A 15,903-nucleotide genomic window follows, 5' to 3' on the forward strand; every position below is an offset into this window, starting at 1 on the left:
TTAGCCACATAGCAGTAGGGATTGCTAAGCAGGCTTCAAAAAGAATTATCAGTGAGGATCACTACGTGGATATGTTTCAGTAGGGATTACTCAGTGGAAGTGTTTAAGTAGGGATCACTAATTGAATGTGTCTTAGTAGGGATTATTAAGTGGAAATGTTTTAGTAGGGATTATTTAGTATATGTTGCTTAATAGGAATTCCTCTGTGGAAGTATTTTAGTAGGGATTACTCAGTGGATATGTTTCAGTTGGGATCACTCAACTAATGAGTCTTAGTAGGGTTTACTTGGTGGGAGTGTTTCATTAGGGATTATGTAGTGGATGTGTCAGTAGGGATCACTGAATGGATGTGTCTTATTAGGGATTACTTACTGTATATGTTTCAGTAGGGATTACTCAGTGGAAGTGTCTTAGTAGGGATCACCGAGTGGATGTGTTTTAGTAGGGATTACTCAACTAATGTGTCTTAGTAGGGATTACTTAGTGCATGTGTTTCAGCAGTGATCACTGAGAGGATGTGTATAAGAAGGCATTACTCAGCGGATATTTTTCAGTAGGGATCAACGAGTGGATGTGTATTAGCAGGGATCCCTGAGTGGATGAGTCATAGTAGAGATCACTGAGTGGATGTGTCTTAGTAGGGATCAATGAGTGGATGTGTATTAGTAGGGATCACTGAGTGGATGTGTCACAGTAGGGATTACTGAGTGGATGTGTCATAGTAAGGATCACTGAGAGGATGTGTATTAGTAGGGATCACTGAGTGGATGTGTATTAGTAGGGATCACTGAGTGGATGTGTATTAGTAGGGATCACTGAGTGGATGTGTATTAGTAGGGATCACTGAGTGGATGTGTCATAGTAGGGATCACTGAGAGGACTATTTTTTTAGTCAGTTTCTTCCTCCTGTCCTGATAGTGTGAAATGTTTCATGACATGTGACTCCTGAACCCTTGGTGTTTCTCCCTGTTCTCTGGCAGTGAGTGACCTCCTATGTTCTTGACTTGTCTCTGCTCGGTCACTTTCCAGCTGTCATGTCTGTTGGATGTCTGTGGACCTGGACGCCGGTGGCTCATGACGTGCGCTTTGCCCGATCCTACCACACGTGTACAGCCATAGGGGGCAAGCTGTACCTATACGGGGGGGGTGATATCTGCTGACCCCAAAGAGCCTCCTCTGGATGACATTGTGACCTACGACCCGGAGCAGAAAACAGTGGAGAGCGGCGCTCCAGGGGGTCTGTTCAGGAGAAGTCACCACGACGCGGCCGAGCTCAATAACAAGTGTCTGTGTGTGGTCGGGGGATGGGACGGCGCCCACAGAACATCTTCAGTCTTCAGCTACGACACAGAGACGGCAGAGTGGGCCCCCTGGGCAGAACATCGGGGCGGTACCCCCCCGGCCGGACTCAGCAGTCACACCTGCACCAAGATATCCCAGCGAGAGCTGTGCGTGGTGGGCCGCGAAGGAGGAGTCCGCACACAGAGACGCTACGCCAGTGTCTACACCCTACAGGTCAACGCCAGCGACAGGACCTACCGGCAAGTATTACTGGGGCACCACCTGTACCCGACTTATACCCGACACAAAGCTGACGGTGCGTGTGATACACAGGTACAAAGAGGAGGAATCCCGCACAGCGTCCCGCTCCGGACACTCCGCCGCCCTCCTAAAGACCACCAGAGGACATGGGTGGTCTCTCTATGTACTGGGAGGGCGAGAGTCCGGTTCTGAGGACCTGGTCGGGTACTGGAAGACGGAAAAGGTCCAGGTACTAAACATGGCATAATGGACGGTACCGGGGGGGGGGGGGGGTTTCTGTATTCATGGGGACTGTAGTCCTAGGGGGAGGGGGCAGCGACCCGTTTTGGTTATATTGTCTCCGAGCGCCCGACCCAAACTTTCCATCTCCATGTTCCAGGTGGACACGTCCTCCGGATCTCGTCTGGTGGAGCAGTTGTCCCGACTCGTCTCCTCGGACACAGCGAAACATGAAGCTCCCCGGAGCCTGCGGCACCATTCCTGCTCTGTGATTGGCCCGTTCCTGGTGATTTTCGGTGGGGAGGCTCTAGGTAGAAGCCGCGATGCCGTCTGTAACGACCTCTATGTCTGTGACACACGTGAGTATCCGGATTGTAGGATTCATGGTGTGACCCCTGACCTCCTTGTCCCCTAGGTCATCATTGCCTCTGTTTACAGGCTGCTCCCCAATGAAGTGGTTCCGTTTCCCCGGATCAGATCCCCTACACAAGAGAGTTGGGCACCGGACCTGCCTGCTCAGTGACCGCCTCTACCTGGTGGGGGGGTTTGGTGCGGACGGCAGAACCCCGAGCCCGGAGATCCATGTGCTGGACTTCCTATAAGGAGCGGGAAAGACTCGTGGACGAGCAAAGCTGCGAGACATCTATAACATGTGATTTATACACAGACCTCGATGGGAGAAGCCTGTCCACAGGGGAGGGGGGGCATCGGTGGGGTCCGAGGTGGTGGGTGGGTTTGGGAAAGCCCCTTTAACGCATCATTCTCCACCGGAGGTTCCCTAGTACTTTGTCGATCTCTAAGCCCCTCTATGACCATCCTGTAGGGGTGGCTACACTATGAGTGCTCCCTCTAGCCCCTACAGCTGCGGAGATATCAGTCCCAGTATCTGACAGTTCTAATGCTTCCACCTGTCAGAGAGGAGGAGCAGAGGAGGGGCTTATTATGCTAAATATCTCTGAAACAGTCCAATCAGCAATAGCCAGAGCGATAGCAGCATGTGTTATAATCATCTGCTCTGACACAGCATTATCCATGTCCCCTCCTCCTCCGCTCCAGCTCCTCCTCTCTGACAATGGAGAGAATTATACAGGTCATAGGTCGGGACTGATATCTCAGCATCCATGGAAGTGGCCGCTACACCTTCGTATGTCCATCCTGTGTGAGGTGGAGAAAGCTCCTCTTTCTGGGACAGTTTGGGATCCAACCTCCAGCATCGGACCGCGGCGTCGCCAGGTCTGCGGTCATCCAGATGCAATAGGGTCAGGACAGTAAGGTACAGACACGGACGAACCGCAACAACAAATAACTTTATTTAACAAAAAGCAAAAAAAAATAAAAATAAGAAGCGGCCGCTCCACGTGTTATGTCCCGCCCTCCATGGTGCACAGTCCAGAAACAAGAGAGCGACAGGCTCCGCCCCCACATTAAATACCAGTGATAAAGATGGCCGCTCCGGAGGCTCAGGACACCAGGACCCCGGCAGAGCTGGGTTTGCCGCCCCCGTTCTCCTTGGGCGGCTGCTTGTGGTCGTCCTCGCCCATGAGGCGGATGTTGTGCTTCTCCCGATACTCGTTCAGCTCTCGGCCCTTGGTCTGCAGCTGCGCGCTCAGCGTCTCTATGATCTTATTGATCTGTAATGAGAAGCGTCACTGCTGCAGAGGAACCACAAGTCCCAGAAGTCACACGACAACAAATCAGACCATTCTTACCTGCTCCTTATTATTCTCCAGTGCAGGGAGAACTTCCTTCACTGTCCGCTCCACCAACACCCCCCCGACCATCCGATAGCACTTCCTGCTCGCATCCACTTCCTTAAGAGTGTCAATCACCAGACTGCAGGGCCAGGAAACACAGGGTTAATTATGACTGTGAATAGAGCCTATCCATCACTAGAGAGCAGCGGTGACATCACTGAGAATACAGCCTATCCCTCGCTAGAGAGCAGCGGTGCCATCACTGAGAATAGAGCCTATCCATCACTGAGAATACAGCCTATCCATCACTAGAGAGCAGCGGTGCCATCACTAGAGAGCAGCGGTGCCATCACTGAGAGTACAGCCTATCCATCACTAGAGAGCAGGGGTACCATCACTGAGGGTACAGCCTATCCATCACTAGAGAGCAGCGGTGCCATCACTGAGAATACAGCCTATCCATCACTAGAGAGCAGGGGTACCATCACTGAGAGTACAGCCTATCCATCACTAGAGAGCAGCGGTGCCATCACTGAGAATACAGCCTATCCATCACTAGAGAGCAGCGGCGCCATCACTGAGAATACAGCCTATCCATCACTAGAGAGCAGCGGCGCCATCACTGAGAATACAGCCTATCCATCACTAGAGAGCAGCGGCGCCATCACTGAGAATACAGCCTATCCATCACTAGAGAGCAGCGGCGCCATCACTGAGAATACAGCCTATCCATCACTAGAGAGCAGCGGTGACATCACTGAGAATACAGCCTCTCACTAGAGAGCAGCGGTGCCATAGCTGAGAATACAGCCTATCCATCACTAGAGAGCAGCGGTGCCATCACTGAGAATACAGCCTATCCATCACTAGAGAGCAGCGGTGCCATCACTGATAATACAGCCTATCCATCACTAGAGAGCAGCGGTGTCATCACTGAGAATACAGCCTATCCCTCACTAGAGAGCAGTGACATCACTGAGAATACAGCCTATCCATCACTAGAGAGCAGCGGTGCCATCACGGAGAATACACCCTATCCATCACTAGAGAGCAGCGGTGCCATCACTGAGAATACAGCCTATCCATCACTAGAGAGCAGCGGTGCCATCACTGAGAATACAGCCTATCCCTCACTAGAGAGCAGCGGTGCCATCACTGAGAATACAGCCTATCCATCACTAGAGAGCAGCGGTGCCATCACTGAGAATACAGCCTATCCATCACTAGAGAGCAGCGGTGCCATCACTGAGAATACAACCTATCCATCACTAAAGAGCAGCGGTGCCATCACTGAGAATACAGCCTATCCATCACTAGAGAGCAGCGGTGCCATCACTGAGAATACAGCCTATCCATCACTAGAGAGCAGAGGTGCCATCACTGAGAATACAGCCTATCCATTACTAGAGAGCAGCGGTGCCATCACTGAGAATACAGCCTATCCATCACTAGAGAGCAGCGGTGCCATCACTGAGAATACAGCCTAACCATCACTAGAGAGCAGCGGTGCCATCACTGAGAATACAGCCTATCCATCACTAGAGAGCAGCGGTGCCATCACTGAGAATACAGCCTATCCCTCACTAGAGAGCAGCGGTGCCATCACTGAGAATACAGCCTATCCCTCACTAGAGAGCAGTGACATCACTGAGAATACAGCCTATCCATCACTAGAGAGCAGCGGTGCCATCACGGAGAATACACCCTATCCATCACTAGAGAGCAGCGGTGCCATCACTGAGAATACAGCCTATCCATCACTAGAGAGCAGCGGTGCCATCACTGAGAATACAGCCTATCCATCACTAGAGAGCAGAGGTGCCATCACTGAGAATACAGCCTATCCATTACTAGAGAGCAGCGGTGCCATCACTGAGAATACAGCCTATCCATCACTAGAGAGCAGCGGTGCCATCACTGAGAATACAGCCTATCCATCACTAGAGAGCAGCGGTGCCATCACTGAGAATACAGCCTATCCATCACTAGAGAGCAGCGGTGCCATCACTGAGAATACAGCCTATCCCTCACTAGAGAGCAGCGGTGCCATCACTGAGAATACAGCCTATCCCTCACTAGAGAGCAGTGACATCACTGAGAATACAGCCTATCCATCACTAGAGAGCAGCGGCGCCATCACTGAGAATACAGCCTATCCCTCACTAGAGAGCAGCGGTGCCATCACGGAGAATACACCCTATCCATCACTAGAGAGCAGCGGTGCCATCACTGAGAATACAGCCTATCCCTCACTAGAGAGCAGCGGTGCCATCACTGAGAATACAGCCTATCCCTCACTAGAGAGCAGCGGTGCCATCACTGAGAATACAGCCTATCCCTCACTAGAGAGCAGCGGTGCCATCACTAGAGATCAGCGGCGCCATCACTGAGAATACAGCCTATCCATCACTAGAGAGCAGCGGTGCCATCACTAGAGAGCAGCGGTGCCATCACTGAGAATACAGCCTATCCATCACTAGAGAGCAGCGGTGTCATCACTGAGAATACAGCCTATCCATCACTAGAGAGCAGCGGTGCCATCACTAAGAATACAGCCTATCCATCACTAGAGAGCAGCGGTGCCATCACTGAGAGTACAGCCTATCCATCACTAGAGAGCAGCGGCGCCATCACTGAGAATACAGCCTATCCATCACTAGAGAGCAGCGGTGCCATCACTGAGAATACAGCCTATCCATCACTAGAGAGCAGCGGTGCCATCACTGAGAATACAGCCTATCCATCACTAGAGAGCAGCGGAGCCATCACTGAGAATACAGCCTATCCATCACTAGAGAGCAGCGGTGCCATCACTGAGAATACAGCCTACCCATCACTAGAGAGCAGCGGTGCCATCACTGAGAATACAGCCTATCCCTCACTAGAGAGAAGCCTATCCATCACTGAGAATACAGCCTATCCCTCACTAGAGAGCAGCGGAGCCATCACTGAGAATACAGCCTATCCATCACTAGAGAGCAGCGGTGCCATCACTGAGAATACAGCCTATCCCTCACTAGAGAGCAGCGGTGCCATCACTGAGAATACAGCTTATCCATCACTAGAGAGCAGCGGTGCCATCTCTGAGAATACAGCCTATCCATCACTAGAGAGCAGCGGTGCCATCACTGAGAATACAGCCTATCCATCACTAGAGAGCAGCGGTGCCATCACTGAGAATACAGCCTATCCATCACTAGAGAGCAGCGGTGCCATCACTGAGAATACAGCCTATCCATCACTAGCGTGCAGCGGTGCCATCACTGAGAATACAGCCTATCCATCACTAGAGATCAGCGGCGCCATCACTGAGAATACAGCCTATCCATCACTAGAGAGTTGCGGTGCCATCACTGAGAATACAGCCTATCCATCACTAGAGAGCAGCGGAGCCATCACTGAGAATACAGCCTATCCATCACTAGAGAGCAGCGGTGCCATCACTGAGAATACAGCCTATCCATCACTAGAGAGCAGCTGTGCCATCACTGAGAATACAGCCTATCCATCACTAGAGAGCAGCGGTGCCATCACTGAGAATACAGCCTATCCATCACTAGAGAGCAGCGGTGCCATCACTGAGAATACAGCCTATCCATCACTAGAGAGCAGCGGTGCCATCACTGAGAATACAGCCTATCCATCACTAGAGAGCAGCGGTGCCATCACTGAGAATACAGCCTATCCCTCACTAGAGAGCAGCGGTGTCCTGAGTGGTTGGTTGTGTAACTTTCCAATAATCTGCGGGTGTGTCGGCTCCTTCCTCTGCTCGGATACCGTATAGCGCTACATGGGTGGTCCTTCTAAAGTTAAAAGTAAAATACGTCCCCAATGACATCACAGATACAGGATGACATCATATACTCACGTGTGCTCATTCAGCTCCATCTCCAGTTCCGCCGCCTTGGAGGCCAAACCTCTCTGCTCCTGCCTGAGGCGATTAAACCCAGCGACCACCTGCACGGCAACACACAGAGGGTCAGTGACGTCACACCCCCACACACCGGCCGTATATGACGTCACACCCCCACACACCGGCCGTATATGACGTCACATCTCCCCACACACCGGCCGTATATGACGTCACATCTCCCCACACACCGGCCGTATATGACGTCACACCCCCACACACCGGCCGTATATGACGTCACATCCACACACACCGGCCGTATATGACGTCACATCTCTCCACACACCGGCCGTATATGACGTCACATCTCCCCACACACCGGCCGTATATGACGTCACATCTCTCCACACACCGGCCGTATATGACGTCACATCTCCACACACACCGGCCGTATATGACGTCACACCCCCACACACACCGGCCGTATATGACGTCACATCTCCCCACACACCGGCCGTATATGACGTCACATCTCCCCACACACCGGCCGTATATGACGTCACATCTCCCCACACACCGGCCGTATATGACGTCACATCTCCCCACACACCGGCCGTATATGACGTCACATCTCCACACACACCGGCCGTATATGACGTCACATCTCTCCACACACCGGCCGTATATGACGTCACATCCCCACACACCGGCCGTATATAACGTCACATCTCCCCACACACCGGCCGTATATGACGTCACATCCCCACACACCGGCCGTATATGACGTCACATCCCCACACACCGGCCGTATATGACGTCACACCCCCACACACCGGCCGTATATGACGTCACATCCCCACACACCGGCCGTATATGACGTCACATCTCCCCACACACCGGCCGTATATGACGTCACACCCCCACACACCGGCCGTATATGACGTCACACCCCCACACACCAGTCATGTATTTTCTTGTGTGTTATATTATGGCTGTAGACATGCAGACATGTGGGTGACGGGCGGAGCCCCGGGACACGTGACAGTGGCGGGGTGGATATGAGGTAGGTGATACATTGGGGTGTGTGGGGTTCACCTGCTCCGCCGCTATCTGTTTGGCCGCCGCTGACGCCATCTTCCTTCTCCTCGCGCTGCTGCCCGTTGCTCTGCGGCCCGGAAACCTCCGCCGTCACGTGACTTCCGGCTGCGCCGCCGCCATCTTGAGTCAGGGAAGGAGCCGGATGTCAGGCTGCGGGCGGCTGCTGGGGCGCACGGGTTACGTCATAGCACGGCTCTGGTGAGTGACGTAAGGGTTGTGGTGGTGACTCAAAGGCCTGCAGGGTCTCCATGTGCCAGGGCAGATGTGCTGGGACTTGTAGTTATATGGGGGAGGTGCAATGGGGCAAGTGGGTGGAGTCTTTAGGTAGAAGGCGGGGCATGCGTGTAGGCATACCTCCCAACTTTTGTGGAGGAGAAAGAGGGACAAATTTTTTTACCCACAGAAGCCACACCCTAGCCACGCCCCCTAACCACACCCCCTGGCCACGCCACTGCTCATACCTTCAACGCATCCACTGGCACCAATGTATATTTATGTATATAATTGGGGGGCATATTCCACTCCCCCTAGACAACGAGCATGCCCTCCTAGACAACGAGCATGTCCTCCCCTAGACAACGAGCATGCCCCCCCCAGACAACGAGCATGTCCTCCCCTAGACAACGAGCATGTCCCCCCCTAGACAACGAGCATGTCCCCCCCAGACAACGGGCATGTCCGCCCCCAGACAACGAGCATGCCCCCCCCTAGACAACGAGCATGTCCCCCCCAGACAACGAGCATGTCCCCCCCAGACAACGGGCATGTCCGCCCCCAGACAACGAGCATGCCCCCCCCTAGACAACGAGCATGTCCCCCCCAGACAACGAGCATGCCCCCCCTAGACAACGAGCATGCCCCCCCTAGACAACGAGCATGTCCCCTAGACAACGAGCATGCCCCCCCCCTAGACAACGAGCATGTACCCCCCCCTAGACAACGAGCATGTACCCCCACCTAGACAACGAGAATGTACCCCCACCTAGACAACGACCATGTCCCCCCCTAGACAACGAGCATGTCCCCCCCCCCTAGACAACGAGCATGTCCCCCACCTAGACAACGAGCCTGTCCCCCCCTGTGGCTGCGTGCCCTTTTTTGTGTGTTTGTGTTATTTTTGTCTTCCAGGACCGTGCCTGCTGTGGACTGCTTCCGATTCGAAGGATTACATCGATGACCGACAGTTCTAACAAATAAAATGGTCAACGAGGGTGTGTCTGCGTTTTTTGTTCAATAAAATTTTCTGAAAACGGTGTGATTATTTATTTTTTTGCGACACTCTTCATAGTTTGCCGTAGTAGTGGTGCCGGCTAGGTGACGGTGCTCATTACTAAGGGCTGGCCTTAGTGTTTGCCTTAATTTTTTTGGCAAATTCACACTAACGCCCATACCATTACCCCGGTACCCACCGCCACCAGGGGTGCCGGGAAGAGCCGGGTACAAACCAGTACCTGACCGTCTATAGATGGTCAGGTAGTGGGGCGGCCGCAGGCTGTTATTGTTGCGCTGGAATAGCCCCCTAACAGTGACCTATCCCAGCTCAGTAATGGCAGGCTGCTGCTGCTTTTTTGTATCAGGCTGATTTGAAAAATAGGGGCACCCCATGCCGTTTTTTCTTCAAATTTTTGACAAAAATATGCGTGGGGTCCCCCCTTTAAAGGGGGCTCCCAGGCTGTTTCCCCCATTTTTACAAAAAAATGGGGGGGAAAAACGGCATGGGGTGCCCCCTATTGTTCAAATCAGCCAGATACAAAAAAGCAGCAGCAGCCTGCTATTACTGAGCTGGGATAGGCCACTGTTAGGGGGCTATCCCAGCGCAACAATAACAGCCTGCAGCCGCCCCAACACCTGACCATCTATAGACGGTCAGGTACTGGTTTGTACCCGGCTCTTCCCGGCACCCCTGGTGGCGGTGGGTACCGGGGTAATGGTATGGGCGTTAGTGTAAATTTGCCAAAAAAATTAAGGCAAACACTAAGGCCAGCCCTTAGTAATGAGCACCGTCACCTAGCCGGCACCACTACTACGGCAAACTATGAAGAGTGTCGCAAAAAAATAAATAATCACACCGTTTTCAGAAAATTTTATTGAACAAAAAACGCAGACACACCCTCGTTGACCATTTTATTTGTTAGAACTGTCGGTCATCGATGTAATCCTTCGAATCCGAAGCAGTCCACAGCAGGCACGGTCCTGGAAGACAAAAATAACACAAACACACAAAAAAGGGCACGCAGCCACAGGGGAGGACATGCTCGTTGTCTAGGGGTCAGGGGTAGACATGCTCGTTGTCTAGGGGGGGGGGGAATGCTAGTTGTCTAGGGGGGGGACATGCTCGTTGTCTAGGAGTCGGGGGGAGACATGCTCGTTGTCTAGGGGGGGGAATGCTCGTTGTCTGGGGGGGGGGACATGCTCGTTGTCTAGGGGGGGGGCATGCTCGTTGTCTTGGGGGGGGACATGCTCGTTGTCTAGGGGTCAGGGGGAGACATGCTCGTTGTCTAGCAGGGGGAAATGCTCGTTGTCTAGGGGGGGAAATCCTCGTTGTCTAGGGGGGGGACATGCTCGTTGTCGCAGTAAAGGGGAGGGGTCCTATGGAGCGCAGTAAAGGGGAGGGGTCCTATGGAGCGCAGTAAAGGGGAGGGGTCCTATGGAGCGCAGTAAAGGGGAGGGGTCCTATGGAGCGCAGTAAAGGGGAGGGGTCCTATGGAGCGCAGTAAAGGGGAGGGGTCCTATGGAGCGCAGTAAAGGGGAGGGGTCCTATGGAGCGCAGTAAAGGGGAGGGGTCCTATGGAGCGCAGTAAAGGGGAGGGGTCCTATGGAGCGCAGTAAAGGGGAGGGGTCCTATTGAGCGCGCAGTGAAAGCCATAAAAAACACATTTGATATTTTCCTTCCCGCTTCCCAGTACAGGGCCTGGAATATTTAATACTGTCACTAGGAAGTATAATTTGTTACGCAGAAACAGGCCGCACACAGCTCTGTACGTGGAAAAATAAAAAAGTTATTGATTTTTGAAAGTGGGGAGTGAAATATGGAAACGCAAAAATTGTTCCGTCAGAGTAATGGAGCAGGCGGCCGTGTATGACCATTCTGCTCCATTACCGTCATAGAGCGATGACATGGACCTTATGTGGACCCCAACAGACCCCTTGTTTTCATGATCTATGGGGGTCACATCACTGAAACCCCCACACATCAGCAGGTTAAGCCCTGTCCTATGGATAGGGCCTAACTTGTATTTGTGGGAAAACCCCTTTAACCCCTTAACGCTCTGCGCCGTAGCTCTACGACGCAGAGAGTATAAGGAGTGTATGAAGAGGGCTCACGGGCTGAGTCTTCTTCATACAAGGTGGGGGGTTTTGCATGTTGCAGAAAACCCCCACCGCTAATAACCGCAGTCGGTCATTGTCGCCGGCAAAGTCTTTTTTACGATCGCTGTGCCCCCGAACGTCATCGGGGGCGGCGATCGTTTGCCGTGGTAGCCTCGGGTCTTCTTTTGACACGAGGCTACATGGCTTCTGCAGGTTCGTTACAATGAGCCAGAAGTATTGCAGTATATGGTAGGAGCGATCTGACCATCTAGGGTTAATGTACCGTAGATGGTCTAAGAAATAGTGGAAAAAAAAGAAAAAACAGGTTTTAAAAATAAAAAAAATTTATAAAATATTAAAAATTCTAATCACCTCCCTTTCCCTAGAACGGATATAAAACATAATAAACAGTAAAGATCACAGACATATTAGGTATCGCCGCGTCCCAAAATGCCCGATCTATCAAAATATAAAAACGGTTACGGGCGGCGGTGACCTCCGAGGCGGGAAATGGCGCCCAAATGTCCGAAATGCGACTTTTACACCTTTTTACATCACATAAAAAATGAAATTAAAAATGATCAAAATGTCGCACAGACCTCAAAATGGTAGCAATGAAAACGTCGGCTCATTTCGCCAAAAATGACCCCACCCCCAGCTCCGTGCACCGAAATATGAAAAAGTTATTAGCGTCAGAAGATGGCAAAAATTTTTTTTTTTTTTTTTGCACACATGCGTTTAATTTTTGAAAATGTATTAAAACACAATAAAACCTATAAATCCGGTATCACCGCGATCGCACCAAACCAAAGAATAAAGCTGAGGTGTTATTTTGAGTGCCAGTCAAAGTCGAAAAAACTCAGCCCACAAGAACGTGACATGTGCGGTTTTTTAAAAAAATTTTTCCACATTTGGAATTTTTTGCAGCTTCGCAGTACACGGCATGTTAAAATAAATAACATTACGGGAAAGTAAAATTTGTTACGCACAAAATAAGCCCTCACACAGCTCTGTACACGGAAAAATGAAAAAGTTATGGATTTTTGAAGTTGGAGAGCGAGAAATGAGAGAAAAGCCCTGCGTCCTTAAGGGGTTAAGGGATTAAGTATATGGTACAATAAAAGCAGAATAGAAGGGCACTGGGGGGGTTAGGGATGGGGGCAGGGGGTCTATGGAGGAAAGTGTTTAACCCTTTAGCTGCTGCCTGCAGTCACTGTAGAGTACCTGTTATCACACTGCAGCAGCTGCACACACTCGGCTCTGCTTCATCAGACGAACTTCAGTGAGGAGCAGGAGGAGGTGGGGGCAGGGAGCTATTGATGTAGCAGTGCTGGAGAGTTCCTGCCTGCACGGAGGCTGATCCCCTGGGGCTGCTGTGCAGGGGCAGTGCAGAGAACATGACACTCTGCACTGCTCCATCCATCCATCCATCCATGTGCCTGCAAGTGGCAGCCTGAGGACAGGGAGGGCTCTGCCTCCCAGGGGAGGGGATGGGGGAGGTGCCGGCTCTGCAGCAGACAGCCCGGGAGCTGGAGAGGAGGAGGACGCTGTACCCCGCCCCCTGGCTTCTCTGTATCCTGAGCAGGACGGGGGCGGGACTCGGGGGCGGGACCCGGGGGGGCGGGACAAGACGGAAAAATCCGTGAAACCGCAAAAAAACCGGGACTTTCACTTAACGGTCCGTGCAGGCGGGACAAGGGTTAAAAAACGGGACTGTCCCGCCCAAAACGGGACGGTTGGGAGGTATGGTGTAGGGGGCGGTGCTTGTAGTAATAAATGTCACATTATGGACCTGCGATGATGAGTTTTAGGCTATATTCACACTGCCGTTGCCCGCCTGTACCGTACCGTAGCGGGCAACGGCAGTGTACGGGGAGAGGAGGAGGAGGTGAGCGCAGCTCACCCCCGCCCCTCTCCATAGCAACCTATGGCGCACGGCCCCGTATTACGGGAAAAGATAGGACAGGTCCTATCTTTTTCCCGGGTACGGAACGGTACGGTGCCGCACGTGTGCTGCACCGTACCGCTCCCGTAGGGTGCCGTGCGCCCATAGGAGTGTATGGGGGACGTATATCGGCCGTATATACGTCGGCCGTATATACGTCCCCCATACGTTCGTGTAAATGTAGCCTTAGTCCCATATCTGTGCACAAGGTGTCAGTACACGGGGAGACCATGTATCTTTCCAGAGGTTGTGTGACTATGATCCATCCCTTTAAGTGCTCCCTCACACTGCCTGGCTCTGTGCTGGGGGATTCTGTACTATGTAACTCCAGATGCTGCTGTGTTATATGTGAAGGTGCAGGAAGATGGCGTCCGCTGTGGAGGCGCAGAAGCCGCTCATCGCAGTCTGTCAGATGACGTCCACCTCGGACAAGGAGCAGAACTTCTCCACGTGTTCCCATCTGGTGCGGGAGGCCGCTGCCCGCCACGCCTGCATGGTCTTCCTCCCCGAGGCCTTCGATTACATCGGCAGCAGCACAGAGGAGACCCTGAGGCTGGCGGAGACCCTGCAGGGCGACCTCATACAGCGCTACAGCAGCCTGGCCAGGTAAGAGGGGCCAGCAGGGAAAGGGGCGGAGCCGGGACCACCATCCCTTCCCAGGAATACTGGGGTAGAAGATAAGACGAGCGGCTTTGGTGTAAACTTGTGTTATTCTCCTCCCCGTGTCAGGGACTGCAGCGTCTGGTTGTCCCTCGGAGGTTTCCATGAGAAAGGATCCAAATGGGACAAGGATCCGAGGATCTCCAACTCCCATGTCATCCTGGATGCCGCAGGTAAAACTCCTCTGTCACCTCTTCTACTCCACTCACATCCAGAGCAGCTCCGTATGCAGCTTTGGCTGTGTCTGGAGTAGAGGAGGTCATGTAACGGGTCTCTGTGTCGTCTTCTGGGCAGGAGACATCGTGTCCGTCTACCGTAAGACCCACCTGTTTGACGTGGACCTTCAGAGCGGCGTCACCCTGCGGGAGAGCGCGTTCACCGTCCCCGGAGCGGAGATTGTGCCGCCAGTCAGCACCCCGGGGGGGAAGGTAAAGTAAACACCAACCCTACCATGACCATTGTACTTCTCTCAGCTGAGGTTTTGTTACAATTGTCTCTACTCTATGCTAGATACCGTTGTCCCTCTTGTGTGTTATGGTTTGTTACAATGTATCGGTGCAGGTAACGTGTCTGGTCTTCTTTAGAGCTGCATACAATTGTAACAAGTCTTCAGCTGTGAGGGATAGGTAAGTACTTCCTGGTAGATGACGCAGATGTTTCTCTGCTGTAGGTGGGACTCGCAGTTTGCTACGATCTGCGTTTTCCAGAGATCTCGTCCATGTTGTCTCGGGAAGGAGCGGAAATCCTCACCTACCCCTCGGCCTTCACCGTCCCCACCGGGCTGGCGCACTGGGAGGTCAGTCTTCATGAGCGCTGCATTGCTTAGATACGTGTGATACTCATCACGTGCTTTCCCCTGCAGGTGTTACTGAGGGCCCGAGCCATAGAGAACCAGTGCTACGTGGTGGCCGCGGCACAGACTGGCGCCCACAACACGCGCAGGACCTCCTATGGCCACGCCATGATAGTGGATCCGTGGGGGGCGGTCATAGCGCAGTGTACGGAGGGGACGGGCGTATGCTATGCCGAGGTCAACCTACCGTATCTACAGAGAGTGCGGAGGGAGATGCCAGTGCAGGGGCACCGCCGCCCCGACCTCTACAACCGGGTCACCAGGAAAACACCAGGATGAATGATGAACCGATACAACGGCTGATCCGACTAACAATAGACACAACGTGATTGTAATAACCACCGAGGAAAGAAATAAATGGATTTCATGATACATCTCCAGATAGTGAGAGGAGGAATCCAACCTGCAGATCTAAGGATGAGAGACCCCCCAAGAGTATAACTACTATAATACTGCCCCCTATGTACAAGAATATAACTACTATAATACTGCCCCCTATGTACAGGAATATAACTACTATAATACTGCCCTCTATGTACAGGAATATAACTACTATAATACTGCCCCCTATGTACAAGAATATAACTACTATAATACTGCCCCCTATGTACAAGAATATAACTACTATAATACTGCCCCCTATGTACAGGAATATAACTACTATAATACTGCCCCCTATGTACAAGAATATAACTACTATAATACTGCCCCCTATGTACAGGAATATAACTAC

General features: G+C 52.3%; 3 protein-coding genes across 4 annotated transcripts; 2 read left to right on the forward strand and 1 right to left on the reverse strand.

Moving 5' to 3' along the window:
• The first annotated feature begins 916 nt into the window (after positions 1 to 916).
• Positions 917 to 2,936, forward strand: KLHDC9 (kelch domain containing 9). Its single transcript, XM_072114543.1, is given in 5 exon segments — positions 917 to 1,136; positions 1,138 to 1,541; positions 1,615 to 1,771; positions 1,922 to 2,120; positions 2,200 to 2,936. Coding segments are annotated over 5 exon segments (1,026 nt in total). The 5' UTR covers positions 917 to 1,034; the 3' UTR covers positions 2,364 to 2,936.
• A 113-nt stretch (positions 2,937 to 3,049) lies between these two features.
• Positions 3,050 to 8,558, reverse strand: PFDN2 (prefoldin subunit 2). Its single transcript, XM_072114554.1, has 4 exons — positions 8,401 to 8,558; positions 7,324 to 7,412; positions 3,471 to 3,594; positions 3,050 to 3,392 (listed from the first exon to the last, which is right to left on the reverse strand). The coding sequence occupies exons 1-4, from the start codon at positions 8,437 to 8,439 to the stop codon at positions 3,222 to 3,224; spliced, it is 423 nt and encodes a 140-aa protein (XP_071970655.1). The 5' UTR covers positions 8,440 to 8,558; the 3' UTR covers positions 3,050 to 3,221.
• Positions 8,348 to 15,542, forward strand: NIT1 (nitrilase 1). 2 transcript variants are annotated; one of them, XM_072114549.1, is made up of 6 exons: positions 8,348 to 8,368; positions 14,012 to 14,263; positions 14,387 to 14,490; positions 14,612 to 14,745; positions 14,988 to 15,113; positions 15,180 to 15,542. In XM_072114549.1, exons 1-6 carry the CDS (start codon positions 8,364 to 8,366, stop codon positions 15,447 to 15,449), a joined length of 891 nt encoding a protein of 296 aa, XP_071970650.1. In that variant the 5' UTR covers positions 8,348 to 8,363; the 3' UTR covers positions 15,450 to 15,542. The 2 variants fall into 2 exon arrangements, with proteins under 2 accessions (XP_071970650.1, XP_071970649.1); XM_072114548.1 differs by lacking the exon at positions 8,348 to 8,368 and adding an exon at positions 8,449 to 8,601.
• Positions 15,543 to 15,903: the final 361 nt, after the last annotated feature.

Source organism: Engystomops pustulosus, chromosome 7, assembly GCF_040894005.1.
Source record: "Engystomops pustulosus chromosome 7, aEngPut4.maternal, whole genome shotgun sequence".
Classification (NCBI taxonomy): domain Eukaryota; kingdom Metazoa; phylum Chordata; class Amphibia; order Anura; family Leptodactylidae; genus Engystomops; species Engystomops pustulosus.

What these genes read in the sequence shown, in the direction of transcription:
- NIT1 (XM_072114548.1), top strand. Translation starts at nt 8,546, where the DNA reads ATGTCAGGCTGCGGGCGGCTGCTGGGGCGCACGGGTTACGTCATAGCA. An exon ending in CGCTACAGCAGCCTGGCCAG is followed by an intron (nt 14,264 to 14,386) that starts GTAAGAGGGGCC and finishes TCCCCGTGTCAG; the next exon opens with GGACTGCAGCGTCTGGTTGT. An exon ending in TCAGCACCCCGGGGGGGAAG is followed by an intron (nt 14,746 to 14,987) that starts GTAAAGTAAACA and finishes TCTCTGCTGTAG; the next exon opens with GTGGGACTCGCAGTTTGCTA.
- PFDN2 (XM_072114554.1), bottom strand. Translation starts at nt 8,439, where the DNA reads ATGGCGTCAGCGGCGGCCAAACAGATAGCGGCGGAGCAG. An exon ending in ATGGAGCTGAATGAGCACAC is followed by an intron (nt 3,595 to 7,323) that starts GTGAGTATATGA and finishes CTGGCCCTGCAG; the next exon opens with TCTGGTGATTGACACTCTTA. An exon ending in TGGAGAATAATAAGGAGCAG is followed by an intron (nt 3,393 to 3,470) that starts GTAAGAATGGTC and finishes TTCTCATTACAG; the next exon opens with ATCAATAAGATCATAGAGAC.